This window comes from Empidonax traillii, unplaced genomic scaffold, assembly GCF_003031625.1.
Source record: "Empidonax traillii isolate 1590-97213 ecotype Southwest subspecies unplaced genomic scaffold, ASM303162v1 scaffold177:size1754471, whole genome shotgun sequence".
NCBI lineage: Eukaryota > Metazoa > Chordata > Aves > Passeriformes > Tyrannidae > Empidonax > Empidonax traillii.
This window is the reverse complement of record NW_020955370.1, coordinates 66,650-94,069: the sequence shown is the minus strand read 5'-3', so window position 1 is coordinate 94,069 and position 27,420 is coordinate 66,650. Positions and strand designations below refer to the sequence as shown.

The window sequence follows — 27,420 nt, the reverse complement described above, 5'->3', positions numbered from 1 at the left end:
GAAGTGCCATGTTCTTGGCATGTAATTGTCCCCAGTTTAGTGGTGCACCTGGTTTCTCGTAGGTACCACGTTCATCCCCAGCACTGCAGCATTTCAGTGCCTGATGGCACAGTACCTTTGCATATGCACAGCCTGCAAAACTGGGGAACCTTTTCAAGTGAAAATCGCTGTTGTAAGCATAGGAGTGTCCTGGTAGTGCCTCATCTGACTTGATTTGTGCTGCTGCTGGAGGTTGCACACCCTATTCAGGAGTCTGCCAGATCTGAGGAGTGTACAGTGGCAGTTAATGAATAGGGGCAGTTTTAAGGAAGAACTTAGTTTGTGTTTAATTAGGAACGACAGGCCATATAATGCAGCCTAAGGCTTATCAAGCCATGGATCCTTCCCAGAACATGGGGCTCAGCACCTCAGAGCAGTTCTGCTAATGTTGTTCGTGCTAATGCTGTTCAGTTCATGCCATGTGGCTTTTCAGCAGCTCTGAAATCTGCTGTCCAGTCATTCCTTTCCTCAGTCAGAGGCCTGCAGCTCTGTCCCCCTTTCAAGAGTTTTTTCAGGACAGTCCTCACCATGACATTTTGGCAGTGCTGCTCAAAGGCAGAGTTCAGTTAACCTCCATTTTGCTGGAAGCAGGGAAGAGGAGAAGGAAGAAGGAAGGCAGAGCACTGCTCCAGCTATCGGGAGCAGAGCGCTGTCACTCATCTTGGGAGGGTATTTTTATAGTGTTTGCAAACCTACTCTAACCGTGTTTATGGCTCAGTGTTTCACTGGGGTTGTGATGGACTGAAATCCCTCTATTATAGCTGAAGTCATTAAAGCAAAGAACACGTTATGTGCATGGCACATAACAGAGTCTGGTGTTAAAGCAAAATACCCATTTACCTGCTGCATATGTGCACAGCAATAGATCCTCAGAAATATAGCAATATATCCTCATTTTAGGAAGTAGGCATCAAGTGAATTACAGTTCCAGGAAATATGGGGCTCCCTGACAAGGATAACTGACTGGGTTTAAGAAGGTAAAATTTATTTTGCCGAGGGCACTATTGATTAGTTCTTCACCAGACTGTTTATTCTTTGGTGTGCAGATGCAAAGGCATCCAGATATATATACAACACACACTTGGAGCGGTGCCACAGCAGGAACAGGGATCAGTGGCTTTGTAATGGATTAGCTGCATCATTTGTCCTTAGCATTTTTTTCTTCTTGGTTAAGATATTTGCTGTTAGTACAGGTGAAGAGCAAGACTTGCATCTGTGCTAGGATCTAGAGTGTTTCTGCTCTGAAAGGTGAATGTTTTCTTTAAAGGGAAAAAAAAACCCCTGCCTCTCACTGCCTGGCCATGTGTTCATTTGGAGGCAGAACTGCTGACTTGGGGCAAACGGGCTTTTACTGCTTTTTGCTCATGCTGTCTCGAGTGAGCATTTATTCCTCTGAGGGCATCCTCGGCAGAGCTGCTTATATCAGTCAGCTTACACCTGAGAGAGTCCACAGAGGCTGTGAAGGTGCTTAAGATGAAAGACCTCAGCTCATCTCAGACCTTAGGCTGAGCTGGCACGTCTGAAGGAGGGGTGGGAAGGACAGGAGGGGAACAAATGCACTTTTATAATTGGCAGAGGTGCCGAGTCAAACGTGATGTCCCCCAATTCCATTTTAGCATCTTCTCTAATCAGCTCTGCATTGAAATGTCTTACAGGTAATCTTACTGTCTGATGTTTCTCACACTGGGCCAAGAAGAGACTAAATACATGTTCCTGTATTCCTACTGAAGGGCTACAAATTCAGAGAAGGCTTTTTAAAGAACCTGCTAGGTGCAGCTTCCTGATCTGTGTGCAGAGGTGAATGATGCATTAGTGCATCTCTTAAAACAGTTTTAAATCCCAGTTTGGAAAATCCTGAGGTTTTAGTCTTTGACATTTATGGGAAAATAGTCTGCTCTGAGGTGAGTTCTGTTAATAGTCAATCTCTCCTTGCTTGCCTACAAGAGATGACCTTTTAGAAATGTTTTAGTGAAGGGCAGTACCAGGTTTTCCTGAGACACTCATATCGTTAAAAATGGAAGATTTCACAGTTTCCTGGTTGGCTTAGAAGTATGTTACTCCCCTGGGGACTCTTCTGATGCTACGTCTCCTAAACACCTAAGCCTTGCTTGAAAACTGGATTCAAGCATCTTGGGGAATATTTTTTCTCAGTAATTTGTGATTGCTATACAGCTGTTGGACTGTAGAGCCTGTGCAGAGCAGAGGAGCATAAAGATGTTCTCCTTCAGCAAGTTTACTGTTGTCTGTGTGCTCTGTCGAGAGGAGGACCAGGCTAGGAAGGATTAATGAAGGTGGACAGGATTTTGCCTTTAAAACCTCTGTAGAGAGACACTTAATAATCTGCCTTTAAGCAGGTTTAGAATGGGAACTGTGTGTACATCACACAACACCAGGGAATGTCTGGCGTTATCACTCCTCTGGTTCTTGTGCCATTGCTGTAAGTGTTTACTTACACCACTGGCTCTGTGAGTTCATGAGCCATCTCTAGAAGTGCTGTTTGGTTGTTCAGCTCCCGAAGGGGAGATGGGGAGAAAAGAAAATTCCCTGAGCTATAACCTTGAATTACTGTCACATCAAATATGCTGCTGAGTAACTGAATGGATACCTGTGGAGTAACATGGAGAGGAGGGCGGTGTTTCCATGCAGATGTTGGATGTTCTGTTGGGCAAATGCCGTGTTGTCTCAGTTTACTGGCATAAATCTGGAGAACTTATGGTAGATGACTTAGAAGTCAGCCTAGAAAACCCCTGAAGGCAAAATAATACAGTAGTGTTGGTATAGTGGCATTGATGAGTTTTAAATATGCTGTTGAAAGCTCTGTGCTCTGGCTGAGATGGGAAGGAAAATTCAGTCCACTAGACCTACCTGTGCAGCAGGGCTGAAACAAGGCTTAGCTCTAGGGGTATTAAGACAGACTCTGCAGGGCTTTTATACTTCTGTCCCTGTTGTATCATAACTGTCACCAGTCCTGGTGAGATTTTCTCAGATTTATTGAAGGGAATTGAAGGTTGGTTGCTTTTGTATTATAGTGTGCACAAACAGGAGGCAATGAATTAAACCTGCTGTGGCTGGGAGATGTTTTAGTCTTCCCCCAGCCGTTCTGCAGGTGGTGGCTTCACCCCTCACAAAAAGGGGTGTTTGCGGTGCAGGGGTTGCAGAAATCCAGTCATTAAATAACTGGGCTTCTGTAGCCTGATGTATGGATTCTGTAGGGGCTGCCCCTTCTTTTTGTAATGGCCAATACAGCATTTGTATATGGGTGGGATAATTGAAACTCTTCCAGTGAATAGAAAATGCAGCTGAGGTTTTTTGGGCAATGATGCAACTGTGCTGCATTGTCCCAGTAGCATTCACACACTCTTCTGCAGTGTGAGCTGGGGGAGTGGCTTTGCTGTTTATCACAAATAAATGCATGCACGGGGTCCCCACACTGCCACTGAATTTAGGGTGGATTCTCTCATGCATTCCAGAGGTTGCATGAAGTGGGTGTAAAGGCTTTGATTTTTTTTTTTTTTTAACCAATGTGTGAGTTAACTGTGGATACAGCTGGCTCAGAAGGTATGTTATTTAACAGGAAGCCTTTGCAGAATGTTTGCTCTGCCTTGAAGCAACAAGCCTTGGCCAATGTGCCTCTTAAAGCAGCACCTTCTCTCTGTGCCAGGAGGGACCGAGGTGTGACCCCGACCTCTGCCCTGGCTCTGTCCTGAGGAGGAGACAGTGCTGCTGGTTTCCATGTCAGCTAAATTCGAGTGTCCCCAGAGTGCTCTTAATCACTAGCTGGGGAAAATACTCCCATAGCCAACCTGAACATCCTGTGTTTCTCAGCTAACCCAGCCAGGTCCTGATCTGCCTGTGGAATCCAGTGCTCTGCCTCTTCTTGGAGCCTCCTTGGGCTCCAAGCAGCCTGTCTGTCCATGCAGCATTCCTCCTATGGAGCAGAGCACTAAAGCACTGCAGCGTGTTTGGGGAGTGTGTTCTGCATGTGAGATCAACCAGGAATATTTCTCCAGGGAGATGCTCTCATTTCAGAGCAGGCAGGAAACTCGGAGAAGGTAGAAGAGGGGCTGGGCAGCTCCAGCTTCACTGCTCAGGACTGACTTAGGAGGGTGGCATGACACAGCATTTGCTGTGCTTTCAGCTACAGCTGTTTATACATTGCTTTTGAGGGTTATTTTGTCTCCTCTAAGAGATTCTTTACTTGATAAAATAACCTTGCTCGAATTCATTAGATTTGCTAAAGTTCCCAGACCTACCCTGGATGAGTATTTTGGCTCTGTGGTAATGTTCTACCTCTGAGTCCAAACATGGCTGAATGTAAAGGAATTTTTTCTTTAAGGTATACCTGGATTCAGTCCCCTGAAGTAATTTGACCTGCAGACTGGATTTGCATTGAGTCTCGTATGTGAACTAAAATGGGCACAGTAGGAATTTAGGGATAACAGGCTAATATCTTCCCTCTTTCCTAGGAGAGAAAATTGCAGCAATTGTGAAACATTACTGTCTGTGGGGGAAGGGACTCCTGTGAGGGTGGTATTGGAGGCTCTGGGTGAAAGAAAGGGAAAGGAGAGTGGGCTGTATTACACTAACCATCCTGTGTCAACCTCCTACGTTCGGGTGTCGCATGGCTGACATCCTATCAAAGAGCTCCGGCTGTGTCCAGAATTTTAAGCAGCTTTATAAATAGTGTTGCTCAAACCGCCTGTGTGTGCAGAGACTGTGAACGACTGGGGTAGACCAAAATATTGTTGATGTAATTTTTGAACCAGCCCAAAAATGGGAGCGAGAAAGAGTAGAAACCTGGAGTGTAGAAACACCCGTGGATTATCTTCTTCCTCTGCAATGCCAAACATACATCTGGGGGGGTCTGTTACAGAGGCACAGGCTGTGAGACTTGCAAGGCATGAATAAGTGAATCTTGTTAAGGCATCTTAAGCCATTCTTTCTCTCCTACTTGCCTGACGTCTCACTGCTTGCAGGTTATGCTGTGTCTGAATAATTGTGAACAATTAGAAGCTAATTTAAATGGCTGGTTTGTATGCACAGCAGCAGCAAATGAGCTAACCAGCTGGAAAGCAGACACGGTGATTTTCTGTTGATACGTCTCCCTCTTGTTGTTCCCTGGCAGTTTTTGCAAGGTGGATTTTTGCTGTGGGCTAGTGAGGAGTTCCTCCTGAACGCTGTTGACCTGATTGCAAGGGGAGGGAGGGTGTTTGGTGCCCCAGCACGGAGTTACCACCAACCCAGCAGAGTCCAGTTGGGCTCAGTAAAAAAGCCCACCCTGATTCGCTCCAGAAATGGACCAAAGGAATATTTTTCATGGATACTGCTCCTAAAGACGTAGAAAGGTGAGGTGCACTTACTGTGCTTCAGGAGTGAAATGGTCAGCAGCAGTCACACAGATTTCCTCACAGCATCCTTTTTATCTTCTGGAAAGGCAGATGGAGGTCTGAGCAGCCCCACTCCTCCCTCCAGACCTGGCAGTGTGCCCCAAATGCTGTTCAGAGTGGCGAGTGACTAATTTTTATGGCACTGGTACTGTCCAGATGGCATCCCCAGCACAGTCCAGCAAGAACCTGGAAAACCTGTTGCGTAATTAACTCCCGAGGCAACAGTTTGAGGAATTCTTTTGCTTCAGGCAAATGAAAGAGCTTCTGGACAGACTATTTTTGCACACGAGGAGGAACAGCTATTAATGGGCAAGCTGAAACAGTGGGCTGTTGGGAATCCCAGGAATCCAGACTGGTGGCTGAAATGGGCTTCTACTCTTCCTGTCACACTGGATGGTGTCAGCATCCAGGTGAGTTTTTCCTTAGGGGAGTCACTTCTGGCAGTCAAACGTGTTTCCCTTGGACCTTATCAGATCCTGCCAAAAACCAGCACAACCATTGCTTTCTCCCTGGAGGGTCAGGTGTTCACCAGGGTCTCCGCAGCCATTCCCGTAGGTCCTGTTGGAACTGGGCATCTCTGGGCTCAGGGGTTGCTTTGCTCCTCACAGCGTTTTTCTCTGGGATTGCTGGCTCTGACCTGTGCTTCACGTGAAGCTTTACAGACAGATCTTGAGGCAACCTGTCTGTGAGAAGTGCTGGCTGATGTAGAGGCCAAGTGTTGTCCATTTTTCTGCTTGCTGCTTCCCACCAGCTTCTCCCGTGCCTGTAACTGCGGTCTCCCGTGGGTTTCCTCAGGTAACAGTGCCATCTGGTGCTGGAGCACTGCTCTCGGTCAAGCTTTTCTCAAATTCTTGGGCAGAGGTAGTAGGACAGGATGGCTGTGAATCAGCCATCTTGCTGTAAGAGGGTGGGAGTGGGGGTGTCCTGGAATAGTCCGTGCTGTTGGGACATCGCAGCTGGACAAGATCCTTTAGGGCCAGCTTGTCTTTAGTATTTAACAACTCACGTTCCCAGAGCTGCTGTACCCAGAAGAGTGGGTACACGAGGCAAGAACTATAAACCTTGAGAAGGGAGATCATATCTTTTGCTGTAAACTGCTGCTAAGAATTAAAAATCCACCATTTAGATTAAATCCTGTAACTGGGGACATCTTTGAAAGATTCCTCACAGGACTCTAAGTGACTTCTGAGTCACTAAATCTTCTCCTACAAGATCTTTCCATATTTTCCTGTCATAGCCACGTACTTTTAAACTTTACCCTTTCATATCTTTATGCTAAGCATTATGTTCATGCTTTCTGAATTATTTTTATTTTGCTATTTTATCATTTTTATTTCCTCTAAAGTTTTGCAGGCACAGGGTTCATGTTGCATTCCCAGATGAAAGTCCTGGTTATTGGTTTAAGGGAGTGAGTATATGGAATGGAAGCTGGTTTAAAAAAACATCACTTAATGACAAGGTTGGACAAAGTCAGACTCCTCTGTAACTTTTCTTTAGACACCAGATTGTCTTTGCTGCTTTACCCCTTCAGACATTTAACCCAGGCTCACATGTGGGTTCCCTTTAGTAGCGTGTGGTGGTGCTCAGCGTTTACACACGAGGTAGAAATGTGATACTGAGGATGCTGAACAGCTGAGAGTTGCTGTTGTTTGTGCAGCTCACCTTGTTCTACTTCCAGGATCCTCTTCTTTCCCCGCCACGCTGCTGCCTCTTCTGGGAAATGCTTCCAAACATACTTCTTTTCTTTTAGATAATAAGCCAGTCACCTTCCTGTTGTCTTATCTTTCTTCCCTTGAATTACTGCCTTGTACTTTGTTCTCAGAGTGGTGCATTCTCCAGGCCAGGGAATCTTTGTAGTGTTTTCCAAAATGTCATGTAAATTTGCAGAGCCACAGAAGTGATCTGTTGCCAGTATAATAAATAATATTTCACAGTCTTGGACAAGGGAAGTCCAAGTAAAAAATTTACTTTGGCTGAGCAAAAGATTTCTGTTAAAGCCAGATCCCGCTGCTCCAAAGCACAGCGTTTACCTGTGTTATAATTAAACTGAACTTTTGTTTCATCCAGTGATTTGTTCAGACTTTTTAGCTAAAAATCCACTTCTTGGCAAGGGAAAGTAGAGCCTTTCAGTGCCTTTCTGCCAGGAGGCTCAAAGGTGGTATTTGTTGGGAGGAGGGCAAGATCCTGTATCATTTGAGTGTGACTGAAGGACCAGAACTGTGCTGTAGAAGGAGTTTTGAACTGCCACCAAAAAGACTTTATTACCCAGAAATAATGTGTAAGATAAAAATAAAAAACCCCATTAGGTTGGGTAGTCAGAAATATGGACAGAGACAAAAGTAGCTACGAGTCCATTGCAGGTAGATGTGAAAATAGGGGAGGCTCAAGGAAGCTTCAGCCTGAAGTTGGAAGGCAACTGAGTGGCACAACTTCAGGTTTCTGTGTCTCCATAATATGTCATAAATACAAATTGCAGAGCTGTCAGTTTGTCTTAAGAGAGCTGCAGGTCCCCAGGGAGGCTTTGCAGAGCTGGGAGATGATCAGAACTAACGCCACAGCTGGATTTTGAAGCTGCCTGTGTTATAAACCTTCCCTCAGTGTTAGCAGCATTCAAAGGGAGCAGTGACGTGGAGCTGGTGATTTGGTTCTGGTTTTGCAGATTGCCTGGTCTCCTGTGGGTGTTGCAGAGGCTTCTCTGCTGCCTTCCACACACTCACCTGCCTGGTGTTTCCTCAGTGACTCGACGTGATCACAGTTGCTGCCCAACTCTGTCAGTCCTGTGTACAATTGCTGTGTAATTTGATAAAAAATCACATCCCCTTAATGCAGGGTTTTTAGAGCTTTGTAGACATTCAGCTGTTGACAGGGAAGTGTATTTTAGAGCGGTGTGTGGTGGCCTGGGGCTGGAAACTGCTCTGTTCATCCCTACCACCAATGAGATCCTTGTGAGCTAATTAGGAAATTCTACTTTAGGTCTTACCTTTTTCTTCTTTTCTGAAAAAAATGTTGTGTCCAAACTGTACAGTCAATCCGCAGCAGTTTGCAGGTGACAGAAGCTACTTGTGCTTGGCTTAGTGGTGACTCTTGGTTTGTACTGCTGTGAATGTGCTGAATGTTGGATGATTGGCAGATTCAGAGCTGCTGGTTGCATGAACAAAAGAATTGTAATATGTGATCAGGTGACTGCCTGCAGGTAGTGCTGCTGTGATGCAAAGCTGTCTTGGTTTCATCTTAGCCCCTGTGAAGTGTTTTAAAGCATTCATTTCAGTTTGGAGGAGCATTTTAGCCCACCCCTGCCTACTTCTGTTCAGTTCTTCCTGCACCTGCAGTTAATCATCAACCTGACCTTTCACAGAAGGGTGTTTTGCACTGCCCAGAGCAGCCTCATGAACAAGCTTTTGGACTCTTGCAGTGAATACAGGAAACAAAGATCCTGCCCACTGTCCTTCCCCCCTTTGACCAGTTCAAATGGGAACTGCATATTCCTGCATCACTCGAGGTTTTTGAGAATTTGTTCGATACAAGTTATTTTGAACAGTTTTTTTCAATCTCCTGATGCAATTTCTGAGTAACTCCAAGTAATTTTCTCCCTTCATGGTTCTTTGAGTGCTCTGAGATGACAAGCAACATTATGATATTATGAAAATGCAGAATGATCTGAGAGCAAAATAGCTAAAACCCTAAATGCATCTGCAGGTTGCCGGGAAGATGCTGTGGCTGCCCCATCCCTGGAAGTGTTCAAGTCCAGGTTAGACAGGGGTTTGAGCAACCTGGGTTAGTGGAAGGTGTCCCTGCCCATGGCAGGGGGGTTGGCCTGGATGACCTCTTAAGGTTGTTTCCATCCCAGACCATCCTATGATGATAATTCGGTTAGTTATGTGGCAGAGCAGTGACTGGTTCTGTTTTATAGTGGTGGTGGAAACCATGTGCCACTCTGACATCTACCACCTGAGCAGGCAGAAGCCTAGACCTTGCCCTGGAAGTGTGTAATTCTTCTGTAAGTAATGAAGGAGTCTCTACAACCTCCTGTCTCAAACAGATTCTGAACTTTTGTCTGGAGGAACCACAGACTACTTGTGCTTGCCATGTAGGAGTAGTCACGGGCAGAACTTCTGTGCCAGTGGGTGTAGAAGATTTATTTTCACAGTTTTGCAGCTGCATCCCTCAAGGGTTGTTTTTAAAACCCTCTGTATTGTGCAGCTCATTGTTCAGCTCTTCTGAGTAGTAGAGTTTTGGTTCTCAGGAGTCTTAAGTTTCTAATAATCTTTCTTCTGTCCCATTCTCCCATCTTTCTTCCCCATAAAAACTCAGCGTGATTGGAAACTTCCAGTTGTTAGAAGTGAAGCAACATGTGCCACTTCAAATGTCACAGTGGTGAATTAAATCTGAGCTCCCATGGGATTCTCTACTTTTATCCTCCTCCTGCTTTTTGGGTTGTTAATGTGCAATGCAATATGATCAATGTAACACAAGTCTTCCATGGGAAGTGAACTTTGGATGTGGAACATATTTTTCCAAGAGTAGTATGTGATGCCACTGGTAATGTGTCGATAGTGAAATGATATTAAAAATATCTTGGCTTCAGATATTCTGGGTCTTTGAATTTGTGAACCTTTGTCATCTAACTCGGTGTATCCATGCTATATTTGGACTGCTGACTTGTTTTTTTAGACACTGCGTTTAGATTTAAAATAAAAACAGCTTGTGTTGATCGCTACACTGCTCTTTTAGTAAAAAAAAAACTCTTTTACACTACTCTGAAGTAAATTTGGGAGTGTAATCAGACCTTAGAATTAGAATAATAATAATAGTAATAATTGGGGGATGCTGGGTTGGGTTGGCTGCTGCCAGCTGTGCTCCCTCCTGTCCACTTCCAAGAGCATCTGTCCCACAGCTGCTGTGGAGCTGCTTGCTTTTCTCTTAGTGCCTGGGAATGGAGCTGGTGGTGGCCAGGGAGTGAGGAAGTTTCCCTTAACCCCCAGGAAGAGCCCTGCAGAGATCCCAGTCACAGACCACTGCTCTCTGGTGTAGTTTTCCAAGTCACTGCTTCACCATTGCAGAGAAGGACCCAGTTGCTGTCAGGTTTAGTGGTGTCAGCTCTGTGCAGTTCAAAGTCAAGTGCCACATCTGCACACCTTTTAACTCCCTCCAGGGGTGGTGACTCCACCACTGCTCCAGGCAGCCTGTTCCAGTGCTTAACAGCCCTTCTGGTGAAGAATCTTTTCCTAATACCTAATCTAACCCTCTGGCACTTTGTGAGGCCATTTCCTCTTGTCCTACCAGTTGTTGTTTGGGAGAAGAGAGTGACCCCCACTTGTTACAAACTCCTTTCAGATAGCTGAGAGGGATAAGGTCCCTCCTGAACCTCCCCAGCTCCCTCAGCTGCTCCTCATAGCACTTGTGCCCCAGACATCTGAGACAGCACTGACCCAACATGAACTTTAACAATTTGAGTTGCCATTGGCAAGTTCGATGCTGGATCAGGTGTCCTGTTCCAGAGCCAAGGTGGACTCTGTTGGTGGGCAGCTGAGCAGAAATGCAGCTGTAAAACCATGGCTGGTGCAGGTGAAAGCTGTGTTCCCAAATCCCATGTGTAGCTGGGAGCTGAAGATAAGGAACTGTGATCTGAAGTTCATCAGGTGGTGATGAGTCCCAGTGCCAAAATCTCCTATCTTTCCTGGTGTGGGTTGAACCTGCAACGCAGATTAGTCACCTCCTCTGAAGGCAGGTGAGGGAACCTGTGCACAAAGTGTGTCCTGGCATATTTGAGACTGAACAACCAGCAGTGTGTCGATGCATTCGGGTTCCCTTCTGTGTTTAAACTTGTCCCCGGCTTCTGTTCTTGGGCCATTTGGAGCAGGGGGAGTTTAGTCCACCCCTGCCCAGGGATGTTTACACCTCACTGCCGAATTGTTTGTTAAAGCAAAGATCCAGTTTTCTGTCACAGACACACCTCCCAACCTCTGCTGTTAATTTAAAGAAACAAAAAACCCAACCCACAAAGATTTGGCTTCAGATGACCAGTTGGTGATAAGAAATTAGGCAAATGGTTTGAAGCAGAAAGTTCCCAAGACTTGCTGAGTTAATGCTCAGCAGAAATGTCTGTCCTCTCCCAGTCTGCCCAGTTCCAGGTGCGAGCCGTGATGGCTCCCTTATTAATTTGAGGTGAGATGACTCAGCTCAGAAGGGCACATGCTCCTGTTGGTGTTTGTTCTCTGTGCAAAAAAAAAAAAAATCAGAATTTGTGTACCTCTCCTGCTGTGTGTGGTTTGAGAGCGTCATCAACCCTGGTGAAGTATCAGATGTTTTCCAGATTGCAGCTTTTGATGAGTAGATTTGCTGTGGAGCTCAGGCACTGATTCAGTGCTGAGCACCAAGAGAACATCTGAATTAGGAAGGAAATAATCAGGGACCAGAGCTATTCTGCTGCCTCTTTCTGCAGCTGAGGCACTAAGGACCAGAACTGACCCCAGGTTGAGTGGGTGAAATGTGTGTGCAGTAATGAATGTCTTTGGTTTATCTTATTTAACATACATAATAGTGAACTAATTATTTTTAAAAGGCATCACAAAACACATCCTGCATTTGAGGAGGGTACTGAATCCAGCTTGGCATACAGGAGTGTAGGACTCATGAAGGCATCTCTGGGAAACTTGTGTTTCTCAGTTTTTGGGCTGTTCCTGCAGCACATGTGGAGCATAAAACCAGTTGTGTTAGTCCTGACTTCCACAGAGGTAAAAACAGCAACTGAGCTGTGAGGACTTGTTTTAAAAGTGCTTTTCTAACAGTTACCTCACTGCTGAGGGAGGGAGTTCTCTCTCCATCAGTGATTGAATTGCTCTGGGTGTAACATAGTAGAGGAGTAATGACTGAACTGTTGTTCATTCCAGCTTCCTCTAGTCGGGTTTCTTGGGGGTTTTGACAATCTTTGTTCAGTGACAGACAGTATTTATTGTTTATGCTGGCATTCTGCCTACTCCTTGGCTTGCTTATCTTAGTGACTGAGGCAGGTGGGTCTGGCACATGAAGCTGAAAATAGTTGTGCTGCCTTTAGAGAGACCTGAAAATAGGTTAAATATAGTCTATACAGAGGAGGGTTTATGCCTTGCTTTGGGAAGTATTTCTGTGATTATATTCTGGAAGAAGGATTGCAAAATGGGAATGCTACTCATTTACAGCTTCTGATTTACCAGTGTTGACTAAAACACAGATATTGCTGCTGCTGGGTAGCATCAGATCATCTTGATTAGTCTGAGTTCTTCAGATGCTGTATCATAGGGAATGGAGCACTGTGGCTCAGTGATATGTTGAAACATAATGCATCAATTTAAGCCCCAACACGTGTCGAAATGAAAGTATCATCATACATTTGGAGCTCTGCAGTGAGAGAACTTCTGTTACAGCACCCAAACTGCTGCTTATGCTTGAATACTTACTGGAATGTGAATATAATCCTGATTCTGGATGTTAAGAGGCTGCCTGTGGAGTATTTACTTTAATAAATAATTTTAGAAAGCTGTACAAAAATTGATGTCTGTCTGTGTACCCCGTGGGATGAGGGAGGCAATGAAATCACTTCAGCAGTCTGGAAATGGGCTGTGGGCTTCAGGTTTCCCACTCCAGTGTGGTTCTGACTCCAGAAGTTGGGTCTAAAAGCCTGGCTGGCTCTCTTCCCCTCTTAACTGAAACACACAATCAAGAAGATGATAAATACTCAGGTACTTTGGTTGGATTCCGGATCCTGTCCTTGGGTTATAGATTTGTGCCTAATTTAGTAAAGCAGGCTGTAGGCCAGGCAGTGGGGTAGGATGAAATGCTGACAAAGCACAGTGGATTTAGGGCTGGGGATGAGCAAGGGAAGGCCACAAAAGCAGCAGTAGTGACGAGGTGGGCTCTGAAGGTGAGATGTGAAAGGGGCTGTGTCCCTGGTGCTGAGTTCTCATGGTGCTTCCCAAAGCACGTGGTGTGTAATCAGTGTGTTTGCAGGGCTCGCTCAGAGTGAGGTACCAGTGCAAATGCCATCTGGACCACTGAAATGCAGGTGAGATTTCTCCCCGTTCAGCAGAAGGAAATTTTAGCTGGGAGACTGAGAAAGCCTGAAATTGGAGTTCAGTCTTGTGACCTCCCTGTTAGTGCCCTGAGGAGGTTATACCTCTTGCAGTGTGTTGGACTGCAACTGCAGTTTGTAGTTTTGAGCTTGTTGAAAACAGTAATGAAATAGCTTTCAAGTACTCATTGAGATAGCTGAAATAGCTGGATGAAGGGCCACTTTTGGAAGGACATCACTTGCTTAATCACTGGAGATTCATCAAGTGATACTTCCCTTTCCAGTAACGACTCCTGGTGCCCACAGCTCTGCGTGAGCTGATGAAGAGTATATAAGGATGGTCCAGCCACATCTTTTATTGCCAGCATGAGCTCTTTGCCAGCAAGTGCTTTAGCAGGAGCTGGAATGAGCAGTGCTTTGACTTTATCTGTGCTCTTATTGATGTTTTGTGTTACCTGCACGGACCCGAGAGCTTTTAAGTGCAGCAGCAGCCATTTCTTTTCCTTATTTTTTTCAAGGCAAGTGCTTGCTGCAGTAAATTTGTCACCTGTTCCCCTGCCAGCTAAGACTTCTCACTGTACAGTACCTTACCTTGCTTAAAATGTTCCAGGCCAGACAGGATTTCCACAGATATTTGGGGGTATCTTGGGTGAGAAGCGTGTGGGGTGAGGCAGAACTGTGGTGTGTGTGATGTGCTGCTTCATGTGTCTTCTGTGTTCTCTAGTACACAGACTGGATGTGAGTAGGAAATAATGCGTGGTGCAGAGGGAGGAAGAGGGGAGAGGGAGACTTGAGGTGAAGAATGAGTCAGTGTCTGCACCCTTTTTAGGTATCTGCTGACTTAGAGCACAGTCGTGGATGGATCACCTGGTTGCTGAATTTCAGATCTATCAGCTGGATTTTGTGAATGCACCAAGGGAGTTAACTCTGTGTATGGAAGTGCCTTGGCCTCCTCTGCTGAAAACCTCCTTGGTCTGGAGCATTGGGATAGTGTGCATTTGTATTTGTCACGTTATTTGTATATTGTGTTATTTCTGACTAAGAATCATCTGGGGTCACTAAAGTCAGTCTCTCTCTCTCTCCCTTTAGCTGAAGCTTGAAGATCGCTCTGTGGTCCCTCGAGATGTGGTCAGACACATGAGCTCCAGCGTAAGTGCTTTTTTCCTTTGCCCCTTTTCCACTGTGATAGTGTTGCATGGATTTCTAGGACTTGCCAAATTGCCTGAATGGAGCTGAACAGTAATGCTTTGAGCATGTTCTATTTTTAGAGTGTTGGATAGACCTAGCTGCATCCAGGGAAAATGAAATGCTGCTAAGGCTGCCTCTCTGCTGCTGCAAAGGTTTCCTGGGCAAGCAAGCCTGGTAATGGTCAGGGAATGAGACAAGAAGCCTGATTATCCTGCCATCCCTAAAGTTTTAAATTAGTTCACTCTGAGATGTGGGGTCTGTGGACCTGCTCTCCCAGACTAACGGGCAGGCTGGAGTGGAGGCAAATCCCAGTACCACTGCTTGCCTTTGCCTTTTGGTGTGCTCTGATAGAGAATTTGGAGGGAATATCATCAGAGAAACCTCTCAATTTACAGTGAGCAGCATCTTGTCCAGTTTCTCCCAGAAATACAGCAAATCCCAGCACTGCTGGGAGCATCCAACACAGCTAGGATGACAGAAAGCAAGCTGGTTCTTAATCAGCAGCTGACAATCATTCCCTTTCCTCTTTATAGATATTATTCTATGTCCCAGTCACTCTGTTCTAGTTGTACAGCAGTTGTGCTTATCAGAGATGTGTGGATTTGGGGTTTGTGTAGGAAATACTGAGGAGGAGTATTGATTATCAGATGGGATGTGCTATCTTTGGGGGCTGAGCTGGGTTGGCAGTTTCTTGCTGTGGCTCCCAACTAACCTCTAACCCCGAGCCATATGGGCTGCCATGTGCTTGCCTCTTTTCTCTTGACTTGCTTCCAGCACTGTGGCTACCGAGGCTGTGATGGAGGCAGCTGGCCACTGACTGCTGCTGTGGCACCACATGGTGTGCAGCCTGGTGCAGGGATGGGGAAGGCCCTTCTCTCGACTTGGGTGGCTTGGTTTTTTTCTTTATGAAAGCCTTTTTTCCTCGATTAATAAAAAGACCCCACCCCTTTTTCACAGAATATTTCAGAGAGGGGAAAAAAAAAAAAGGGAACGAAGAACTTGAAGGGTAATTTGGAACTTTCTGAAAGAAAATATTTCCTTAGGAAACCTAATAGTTGTTTGAAATGGAAATTTGGAGTCAACATACCTTACTAAAACTTCAGCTTTTCAATCCAAAACAATGAACATGTAGAAAATGGAAATATCAGCTGTTCACACTGTTGTACCTGGCACAGCTGGAGCCTACAGTATATTCTTCTTGCTCAGAGGGATGCTTCGAGTCCTGTCTCTCAACTGTTTGTTCTCCAGTGCTTCTTAAAGTCATTTTAAGCTTTCAGGACAGCAGGTTGTTCTCCTCTTGGCAAACATGGATGTGCTGCTTTTGTTTGCAATTTCCATACTCATTTGAGCAGAAATTGGTTCCCCTGGCGTGCTGCATGTGCTTTGGTAGATATGTACCCAGCAGGTGTCTTGCACACTCTTTTATTGTCTGTTTGCATGTTTAAATAATGGCATTTGCTTGACCATTTGTACCAGTGGCCTATAACTTCATTGTTTTAATTGACGGAATGGTGAGACTATAACTCAGCTTCTTCCCTCTATTAAAAAGCATAACAAGTCTGAAGATGCCTTATATTTCATCTTCTCCTCAAATGTTTTAAATGACAGTGGTAAATTAAACAGTAAACCCCTTTTATCCCAAAGAAAACCTTTACTTGCTAACCAGATATATTCCAAAAATTACAGGAGCGTTTAAAATAGAAAACCTGCGAGTGTCAGCCTGCCAAATTCAGGATGTGGGATGGTTGCCCTGCACCAGTTGGCCTGGCAAATGCACAATGTGGAACTTATTCTGTATTCAACACACTCTCTTAGGGCTCGTTTTTAACCTTGAGCGGGAAGGACTCGAAATCCTCTGTTCCTCAAGAGAGGAGAGCTGACTCAAATTCATGTGCTTCTCATCGAGCACTGAGTGTGGGGAAAGACTGCTTCAGGGGGAAATGCATAAAATGACATCATTTTCACTGAATGCACTTGGGCCTCTAAGTCTAATCCAGCTGAATGAGAAGCAGTAAAAGTGGTGATGTTCATTTTTCCAGGTGAGAGCTAATTTGGGGGGAAGATTAGAAGTAGGTCTGTAATCTGTCAGACACCTGGATTTTGTTGCCTCAAAGGGTGCTGGGCTATGCTGTCCTTTTTAAATGAAGGAATACAGGTGGAGTGATGATCCTCTTATTAGAAAGGAGAGTACTGAGGGAAAGAGTGCAAGGATGGGAGGTAGAAGATGTGGGACTGAAGCCTGTGCTTGCGGAGGTGCAGCTCTTAGATGGGATTCTGCTAGTCTGCCTTAAGGCCTTGTCTCTGATGGCGAAGGAATCCATTCACTGCTTAAATACTCAGTGTCTCCAGTGTGGTACATGCTGTCAGGGTACCAGGAGAAGCACGGAGAAGGTCTAGGGACTGCTCTTCATTCTGGAGTGAGTGAGGCTTGAACCCATCAGCTCTCCTAATGCAGTTCAGTCACCTCCCTTTTCCAGTTCTGCTCTCGGGGTTGATAGAAATTGATTTTTGTTACAGAACTGTGGAATGTCAGCTCGTTTCGTTTGGCCCCTCCTCTGATGGGATCCTCCAGTGAAAGGGGGGTGTATTTGAGCAGGCTGGTGCAGAGCTGTGCCCCGGCTGCAGACCAGAGGATGAGATGAGTTGGTGGCGTCTCTCTCTGGGACTGCATTGCTGAGCACTGCTATAATCCCAGAGTGATTCAGCAGAACCCCTCAGCCTGCAAATCTGCCTCCCCTGTCACAGGCTAAGGTTTCATGTGACAGTGAAATAAATAAACTCACAATAAAGGCAGATTCAGTGGCAGGTGAGGGAGGAGAGCTGTGACTCAACAGCCCTGTAGCTCCAGGGGCTGCTCACACATTGATCTCTTGCTTTCTTAACCATGGACAGGGCTCTACCCTTGCTCAAGCATTTTACAACTAGAAGGAGAAGCAAGCTGAGCTAAACCTGGTACTGTTGCCCCTGATTAATAACACCCAACTGTGTTAGGTGGGAGACCAACTGTAGGGTTGTACAGGTGCCTTCTCCATGGGGAAACTTAGAGAATGGGCAGAGGGTGTTGGTGTACATCAGTCCTGGTTTTATTGCATGTTATTCTCTCACCAGCTATAAAAGAGGGAGTTTACGCTGAGAGAGATGATCCACAAACAGCACAGGTGTTGGATTGTAGCATGTCTCAGAGCTGCTGTCATGTTGGCTGCTGATAAAGGAAAAAATAATTCTGAAATGTGCAGTGTTAGGGCAAAAAAAAAAATGTTTCTTGAGAATTTTTTTAGTTCTGACTACTAAGCAGTCTAAAACACAGGGCCTGAACTGTAAAAGCACCAGTGGAGAGTGGACTGGGCATACTTAATTTAGCTTAATCTGGAGGAAAGGCAGGGCGGGTGGCTGTTCTGTAGCCTGCAGAAGCTGTGGGTTTGTTGAGCAGGTGCCACTTCTGAGCAGGCCTCACTCATCCTACAGCTCAAATCGTGCTGGCAGCAGCGCTTGTGAATCTGAGGTAGTTCTGGCCAACCCTTTCCAGGTGAAAGCTATGGTACAGCTCTGCAGGGCCCTTCCCTGGCAGCCTGTGGTGGCAGGAGGCCACCTTAGCTATGGCCTGTCACCATGAAGCTGTAGCTGAGAAAGGCTCCCCTTCACTTCCCAACCTTTCTGGAAAGAAATGTAGAGCAGCTGGAGGGAGTGAGCCCCTACTGCTTTGGGATCTGCCAGGCTGGCTCTCCCAGCCCTCCTGGCTGTGCTGGCACAGCTCTGGATGGACTCTGTGTGGGGCAGTTCCCACTCTCCTCATCGCTGCTGCCTCAGGAGCAGGAGGCTGTGGAGCACAGGGCTGGTGTGATGTGAGGAGAGGACTCACAGCAGGCAGGTGAGAAGCAAACCAGCCAAAAGGGCTGAGCAGTCTATCCAGGAATTATCCTGGGCCATGGGATGTCTTTGCTCTACCAGTCCTCAAGATGAGACTGAATGAGTTGAGCACCAGCAAACTCCTCAACTCCCCCAAGGGCTGCCCAGGGCTCTGAGTGAAAACCTTGAGTAAACATTTCATGTGGTACAAAGAGCAGCATGTTTATAATGGGCTGAGCAAACAAATCCACTTCTCACAGGGTATAAGCCCTTTGGGTGTTGTGCCCAAGTCCTGCTGGAGCAGAGACCTTGATGTTTGGGATAAGGACGGCTTCAGAAGTTGCTGATCTCAGGGCATTTGTCATTCTGGCCCTCAGTCAGCTTTTATAATGGACTTGTGGTCTTTAATAAATAAGAATATCGATTGTCCCAGCTGTCAGGAGGCCGGGGCAGCTGCTGTGTGTGAGTGTTTGGGTTAACAGCCCTTCCTTGCAGGCCCCCACCATATGTGAGCAATGTTCACATTGTGTGCTCCCTGCCAGCCTATCCCCAGGAGGCTCCTGACAGCATGCATTATTTTCCTGAGGACAAAAAAGATAAAAACTTTGTTAAAAAGTGAGGGAGATAATGAAATAATAAAATATCTTAATTAACCAACTCTAAATGATCTGTCTGGAAAACTTGAAATCTCACTGAAGGTGCCAGATTTGTATTTTTTTTCAGTATGGCAGAAAATGAAGACCATTTCTAACCTCCTGCAGAATTATGTGAGATAAAGTCACAACAGCTTTCAAGAATTTCTTTTTTGTTCCTGATCTACCATTGCCTTTGCTGATGCAGGGCAGATCCTGTGGAGCTGCAGAAATCCACTCAGTTGAACAGACCAAGGAACCAGGCAGATTTTAAAGGCAGTAAATACTCGTCACCTGACATAGTGTGGTCTTATTTGACCAGGGACAGGAGTGTCTGTGCTCCTGCTTTGGCAGCCATTGCAGATTCTAACTGGGAATAAAACACTTCAGGTCTGTAATAGTGAACTCACCTTCAGAGCTGTCTCAGTGTCATGTGAAATGCCCCTTCAGAACAGGGGCCTGAAGGGTAAAGAGAGGTTTTAGCCTTCAAATTTACTTGTCTCTCTGCATTTATGACTTGTACACATACCTGTGTATGTAGGACCTCCCTTTGATGATAAACCCTTTTTCTCTTTTGTGTTTTCAGGACAGTCAGTGTGGAACTGTAATTGATGTCAACATAGAGTGTGCTGTGAAGCTGGTAGGAACCAACTGCATCCTTTACCCTGTCAACAGCAAAGACCTGCAACATATCTGGGTGAGAACACAGCCAGAGTACAAGTGGGAGCCAGGTCTGGGTGATTTGGAGGGATGCTGCTGTACTTGAAGTCATTCTTGAAGGCAAAGCATCCATATCGTGCAAGATGCATCTGCAGTTTGGTTTTATTTTAAATTTACTGCAAGCATTCTCCCTGGAAGAAGATGGTGCAGCATCTCCTCATCTCCCCATCTGTTCTGTGTTTCTGATCACATTGCTGAGACCAAATTGTGTTGAATGGCTAGACTGGCATTAAATTGTGTGAGAACTCCTGTGCTGAGATGGGCTGGTGTGGCAACTTGACTGGGGCACCCACTGGCAGTGGTCCAGAGCTGCTGAGCTGCAGCATCTTTACTGCTTAAACGGGCTGTAAAAATGCTGAGATGAGTCCAGTGTCTTTCTGTTCAGCTGGAACAGGCTCAGACATGTCTGGTTCTCTCCTGCGTGGGTAGGTGATTTCCAGAGACCAGGTGGGGTAGGAATTCATCATTCTTTTTCCTCTGAGATAAAGGTAATTTGGGAGTGAAGAGCAGGAGTGTCACAACCCTTCTCAATTCACAGCCTGTGGGGAAGACAGTGGGATATGAGCTCCTCTGGGATGGAAAATTAGTCACAGTGATAAAAATTAGCTCCAAGTACAAGGGTTGATATTTATAGGATTTTGTTTCCTGTTTTCATCCCAGCCTTTCATGTATGGGGACTACATAGCCTATGACTGCTGGCTGGGCAAGGTCTATGATTTGAAGAACCAGGTCATCCTCAAGCTGTCCAATGGAGCCAGGTACTTCTCTCACTTCTGTGGAAGACTGTCCCCCTGGCTTTCACAACCCTGATCTGTTTTATGAAGCCTAGGAGTAGCTTGGGCTTTATTCACATGCTGATAACTTACCTGTTTGCGTAATCTTTGGAAGTAGAGTAACAGAATACATCTTTCTTTGAAAACATCGAGATTCGTTGGTCACCCTCCATAAACTCTGTTCTCTGAAAGGTTTTGATTGAACGATTTTGTTCAATCCCAGCAGATCAGTGCTCCAGAACTAAAACCACATTGGTTCTTAAACTGGGCTTTTCCTCTGCAAAAATAGTCATTTAAGATGAATGGTTATTCCAGTCCTTCTCTCGGTAGGAGAGCATAATTTCAGTGAGATGCAGAGAGAATTCTTACCTTAAAAAAGGATCTGTGAAAGTGTGGAAACTTGCAGGCTGGTGGTTTTTAATCAAAGATGAAAAACCAGCCCAAGCTTGAACAGCTTTGCTTTTTCACTGTTATTTGCAACAGTATTAGGAATTTTTTTTCAATAAAGACATAATCCAAATTCATATCTCTAGAGAGAGGTTCAACTAGAGATGTTGAAAGAAATATCCAGTGAACTTATTTCTGCATGACCAGCAGCAGGATCCAAATTCTGTTCCTTGTGCATGTTGGACAGTTCCTTGTGTGCTAACCCTTAGGAATTCACTACATTTACTCTGTTAGTGAGGCCTGTGTTGTCCAACAAACTTTTTTATTGATGCAAGGGAAAGAAGGACCCAGTGGGAGGGCCAAGAGGCGTATGGGCCTGGCAGCTGGGGAATAACCCATCTGTCTTGTAAATTGAGTGTTGACATTGATGTTTAAAAAACAGCAATCAAATCCACAGTCCTGCAGCCAGCTCTAAGAGAAGTGAGTAATGCAAGAGCTGTAGCAGATGATTGGTGGATGCATCTGTGAGTTTGATTGTTTTAGTGCTCAGTTAACCCAGGCTGGAAGGCTCTTACACGTGTGTTAAACTGGGAGTGAAAAACAGCCACACATCTCTCTCTCTGTAATGCCTGCAGTTATTGGTGCAGTTTAAAACCTTGCTTGGAACCTGTTACCAGCTCCTGCATAGCTGTGTAAAATGAGGTAACTGTTCGCAAAATCTCTTCCTAATGAATCATTTGAAATCCCACCAGAACTCCCTCTGGAAATGAAGCTGTTACTGAAGCAAGGATACCCAAATTGCCTTTAGGTTCCAGCGTGGTGTGACTAACAGATTTGCAGCAGACAGATCTTGCCAGCATCCTGCCTGTCATTAGTTTGGGGTTTTTTACATGCCTAATGGTACCTTTAAGTACCTTCAGTGTTTTTATAGTTTGTCTATAACCAATTTTCGCTCTGGACTGTGAAAGCTTAGTGATACACCACTGGGTGTATGGGCAGACTTGCTCAGGCAGTGGCAGATCCTTGGGTGCTGTTTGCTTTGGAGGAGGGTGGCTCTGGAAATGTGACTGTGTGTCTCTTGTCTGCTCCCCAGGTGTTCCATGAGCACAGAAGATGGAGCCAAGCTGTATGACGTCTGTCCCCACGTCAGTGACTCGGTGAGCTCCTGGCTCTCCTCAGAGTCTTCTTGATCAACTTTGCCTTCTAAACTTCTTGTGCAGGGGGGAGGGAGGAGGCAAAATTCATAGGCACTTAGTAATCCTAAGAATTAAACAGCTGAAAAAAGCTTCACTCGATCTTCACTTGAAGTAACAGGTTATAGTTTAAAGGTAATGTTAGTAATGAGCAGGTTTTGAGGGGATATTACAGTTAACATATCCTACTGCTTTCTTTGTAACCAACTTGTATAACATGCTGTCAGGTTGTTGCTGTCAAGGCAGTTCACTCACTGCTTGTTCTATCTGCACATACTTCAAAAGGCTCTTACTCCATTTACTGCTTTCAAAACTGTTCCTCTTCTGGAAGAAGGCATTTTGTTTAACAGGTGTGTTCCCAGGTCTGTTGTAGTCCCTGGCATTCTCTGAATGGAGACTTGCCACCATACTGGCATTTTCCAAATCACGTGGCAGGGAAGGTTTTGCTGGCTTTTGGGTAAAACATTGTTTGCTGTGTGATGGGATCTAACCTCTCTCACGTTCTAAGGCTGAGGACAGCCTGCTTGTTCTTCCAAAGGACATCAGTAGGGCCTGGCTGTGTTGGGAGCAGTGTTGGGAGTTGACAGAGAATGGTGTATAATTCTTAGGAACTAACAATGCAATCAGCTCTTTTCCTCCTCAACCTTCAAAGCAAAGATCCCTTTGATCTAAAACTGCACTTCTGCTAAAATCTGATGCCTGTTTCTTGAACAGTAAATGGAATATCAGTTCAATAGGATGTGCTGTTGTGGTTTTTCTCGTTCTGTACAGAAAAGGAGTGGTCTGTCGCTCGATATTCTCCAGTACCTTCATCTCTGCTACTCAGGTTGTTTTCTGCTTGCTAAAGAGGTGTTGTAGCAACATTCAGCTTCTGGTTACCCAGTTTTGAGATGGCTTGTTTCGAGTCAGGCTACCTTCAAAATGTGCATAGTCCTCTGGGGACTCGTAGTTTGCTCTGAAACACGGGATGTCTCCAGTGTTACTCTTGATCCCGTGCTCAGAATTGCTTTGTGTTAGATACTTTCCTGACTTAGATCTTGTCACACTGCTCTTATCCTTTCTGACAAATTACAAGACTTGATACAGTTTTGTGCTCAGTATTTTATCTACCATAAACTGCTCTGTCCGCCCCCACACTCTGAATCTAAATAGCAGTGGGAAGGAGCCCTAGAAAAGCAATTGTTGTGTTTACTGTCCTGTTTTGTTTTCAAAGGACTTGTCATATTAACCAATCCACCTAAGGCAGGAATAATACTTACACACTTAATTTGACAAGCAGAGGAGTGAAGGCAAACATCCCCTGGCTCTGAAAGCTGTAGATGCTTGAATTAGAGCATGGAAAAGAGATGGATGTCCTTGCCCAGACTCAGCCTACCTTGGCCACCTTATTACTGAGAGCCTTTGTGTGAAAATATGCATCTTTTGTTTCTTACAAGTACATTTGCTTCTCCTGCAGCAAGTCATAGTCCCCTTTGGATGTGTGACAGAGTGAGTTGCTATAGGAACTGCTGGGCTGACTTCAGGAGAGAACGAGCTTTAGGAGATGGGCATCTTGCAGACTTTACCTTTGTGATTAATCTCACTGATCACAAAGGAGAGAAACGCTGGAATCTTAAATTAGAGTCCTTTATGCTGTTTTTTCCTTCTCCCTTTCCCCCACAGGGTCTCTTCTTTGATGATTCGTACGGCTTTTATCCTGGACAAGTCCTCATCGGGCCTTCCAAAGTCTTCTCCAGCGTGCAGTGGCTGTCGGGTGTGAAGCCTGTTCTGAGCACAAAGAGCAAGTTCAGAGTGGTGGTGGAAGAGGTAAGGACCGACAGCCTGACACATGTCCACCTTCTGCACAGCGTGGTCCTGGCTGGCTGTTTGGAGCAGAGTCAGCTCGCCATGGTAACCTCCCAGGAGCAAGTGCACCGTGGCTGTGGTGTCCTGAGGTGACAAATTTCTCACTGTGGACTGACAGGACTTCTGAGTGTGGTTTGGCTTTTTCTGCCCAGGGTCCCTGCCGGCTCCCTGTAAGGTGACCATGTGCCAGTGCACTTGGAGGCCAGCACTGCAGATCATTAGGGTAGCAGGGGCACATCTTCTATTGAAACTTAGTGTTGCATGCTGTCCAAAAAGGGAGAAATATTGCTGACTCTGTGCTGAACGAGGGAGCAGCTCCAAGTCCATTAGCATGTCTCTTTGTGACATTGGACTGCTGATTTGTATGTACTGTAACTTCCTTCCCAAGCCTTGTCTTGAAGTTAAAAGCTGTAGAAGCTCTCGTGTTGCCAGCAGTCGTGCTGTGGGAGCACTGTAGTGATCCTGGATGTGGTGAAACTGCACTTGGCCATCTGAAATGATAAAAGCAGGTTTGCTGCTTTGCTATGTGTAAGCATTCAGATCTGAGACACTGGTCTAGGAAGGCCTCTGAAAAATGAAATTGCCATTTCTCTCTTTGCACTGTAGGTACAGGTGGTAGAGCTAAAGGTCACTTGGATCACTAAAAGCTTCTGTCCTGGAGGTACTGACAGTGTGAGCCCTCCTCCTTCCATCATCAGCCAGGATAAGCTGTCCAGGTGAGATTCCCTTGAAAACCCCTTTCCATTCCCAGCATGCAGGACCTGCACAGATTAAGGGTGATATACCTACCAACTGATTAGACACAATGCTGCTGTTTACAGCGAGCTTTTCTCCTTGTTGCGTGCCTGCACGTTCCAGAGCTTCAAAACTGTGAGAGAACAACTTCCAAATTAGTTTAGCAGACACTTTGAGTTACCAACACGAGGGTTAGGACCCCAGCAATCCCCTCCAAGTACTCTCCAGCTGACAAGTGCATAGAGGAAAGTGGTGTCTGTTCTTTCCCTCCTGCCTGGAGCAGGCTGCATGTCCTAACCCAGGGTTTTGGGTGTGGAGCTCAGGTGTGGAGCTGGTGCTGAGGCAGCAACTGGTGCCCTCTGCAGGCTGCAGCTGCCAGAATCAGCAGCACAAGCTCAAAAGAGAGGTCAGATGAGCAGCAGCACAGTGCAATGGGTCCTGCCTGCAACTCATGAACTGGAGGAGGGCAGCTCTAGAATGACAGCAAAAAAAAACCCCAGATGTCTCTTGGCAACTCTCTCCGGGATGGGGAGCTGGAGGGAGGGGAGTGACTTGTGCCCCACCCAGTCCCTGGTGAGATTCCCACTCCTCCTTTAGAATTGTGTGTCTGGAAACGATTTGGTATGGTGTTCTGCCACCCCAGAAGAGGTGGCCTTTTGAAGGCCCTGGTGACTGCTGGCCTCTGTTCTGTTTTGCTCTATGTTCATGGCTGTCCTTCTGTTTTGCCAGGGTAAAGCGTCTGGGGTGCTTTGACCATGCCCAAAGGCAGCTTGGGGAAAGGTGCCTCTATGTGTTCCCGGACAAAGTGGAACCTGCAAAAATCACCTGTGAATGCCCCGAGAGGAACTGTGTGCTGGGTGAAGGATCAGTTGCCAAAAAGGTGAGTCGAGGGGTGGAGAAGAGGCATTGACTTCTCTAAGCAGTTCTGGTCACTGTGGCTTTTAAAGCAGAGATCTTCCTGGTAGTCATGTGGTCTGAAATGTGACTCCTGAAATGGTTGTAAAGAGTGATGGCTTGTTGTTGCCAGCAGGGAAGTCACCTTGTAGAGCAGTCTGACTGCGCTGGGTGGAGCATGCAGCTAAGACAGTGAGGGAACATGAACAGGACCTTGTGCACAGAGGTGTCACCTTGAAGGGGTCGAGGTGTGCCCTGACAGCCTGGACTTAAACACGTATTGTTTTCATTTAGCCTGACCTCAGGTTTCTCATGGAGCTGAACTGTTCAGTTAAATCCTTGGTACAGTGAGACAAGAAAGTTGCTTTTGCTTGCTAGGCCAAGTGAGTCATGCTATGGCTTGTACGTGCTGGCTGCAGAGCCATGGTGTTCCTAGAATAACAGGATGTCACCAGTGGGGATGGTGACCTCCCTGTGTCTGTTACACAGATTAACTTGTGCATCCTCTTGTGACCTTCCATAGCAAAAAAAACCCCGAAACATGCTTAAAATAACTTTAATGAGCAAAGCTCACTTTCCTTGGACTAGTGAGTGCTGCTCCAGAGCAGAGCAGTGGTGAGATGCTGGTTTACAGAGTACTGTGGTGCAGGTGAAGTGTTCAGAGGCCCATGGGTGATGCTTTGCACAAAGCTGAGAATTCCCCAGGCTGGCTGGCAGCTTGCTGAGTGTCCAGGCACAGCTCTGACCCACATCTGCTTTCTCCAGGTGAGGCGGCTGCTGAAGAAGCAGATAGTGAAGATCATGTCATGCTCCCCGGAGTCTCAGGGCACCACTGAAGCCCCTGACAAAGAATCTGCTGCAGCTGCTGACCAAAAATCAGAAGATCTTAAGCCTGAATCAAAATGTGAGGATGACTCTTCCAACAATGCACCGAGTCCTGGGGAGGGAAAGGAGGAGCAGCCTGAAGAAACAGGGAAGGAGAAAGGGGGAGCAGCACGACAGCAGCAGCCTCCCTTTCTGCTGAAGGATGAAGGCTTGTCCGACTACCGGCTTCAGTCCATGGAGCAGGATGCTGACGATGAGGCAGCTGATGACACTGATGACACGAGCTCTGTCACCTCCTCTGCGAGTTCCACTGCCTCGTCCCAGAGTGGCAGCGGCACTTGCCGCAAGAAAAGCATCCCCCTTTCCATCAAAAACCTCAAGAGGAAGCACAAGAAGAAGAAGACCAAGGTTTCACGAGAGTTTAAGCCAGGAGACAGGTGAGTTGGATTTCCAAACGCAGGTATAATCACCAGAACCTCCCTTGTCAAAGTTCTCAGGTGTCAAACACCACCTCATGGAGGTGGAGGATGAGTTAGGACAGCGCTTGGTAGTAACCACCAGCAATTATCTTGTGATGACTGTGCAGTGGCCTGTGTGGAATCAGCTTGGTCTCAGTCCAGCTCCTGATGAAACGGGGACCACGTGACGTGACACTGATGCTATTCTATTTCAGCTGTGCCTCAGGGCATCCACAGCATATCTGTGCTGTGCTGGGCTGTGTGCAGGGAAAGAGGTGAATAAAGATCATACAGCTTAAACATGACACTAATTGGTTACCTTATTGGCAGCTTCTGCAGAGAGGCTGAGGATGGACCGTGCTAGGGATGGACAGCTTATCCTAGAGAGCTGTCTCCAGAGCAGCACGGCGGTCTGGGCTGGCAGGGGGATGCACTCTGGTGGTCTCTGTTA

General features: G+C 46.1%; 1 protein-coding gene across 1 annotated transcript in view; it reads left to right on the top strand.

The window, feature by feature from the left end:
• Positions 1-27,420, top strand: part of UBE2O (ubiquitin conjugating enzyme E2 O) — a 60,748-nt gene that overhangs the window by 16,849 nt on the left and 16,479 nt on the right. The window contains exons 2-9 of the mRNA XM_027886049.1: positions 14,563-14,622; positions 19,726-19,836; positions 20,520-20,617; positions 22,113-22,176; positions 23,875-24,018; positions 24,664-24,773; positions 25,522-25,672; positions 26,452-26,948. Of these exons, the coding sequence (XP_027741850.1) occupies positions 14,563-14,622; positions 19,726-19,836; positions 20,520-20,617; positions 22,113-22,176; positions 23,875-24,018; positions 24,664-24,773; positions 25,522-25,672; positions 26,452-26,948 (1,235 nt within the window). The remainder of the gene's footprint in view (positions 1-14,562; positions 14,623-19,725; positions 19,837-20,519; positions 20,618-22,112; positions 22,177-23,874; positions 24,019-24,663; positions 24,774-25,521; positions 25,673-26,451; positions 26,949-27,420) is intronic.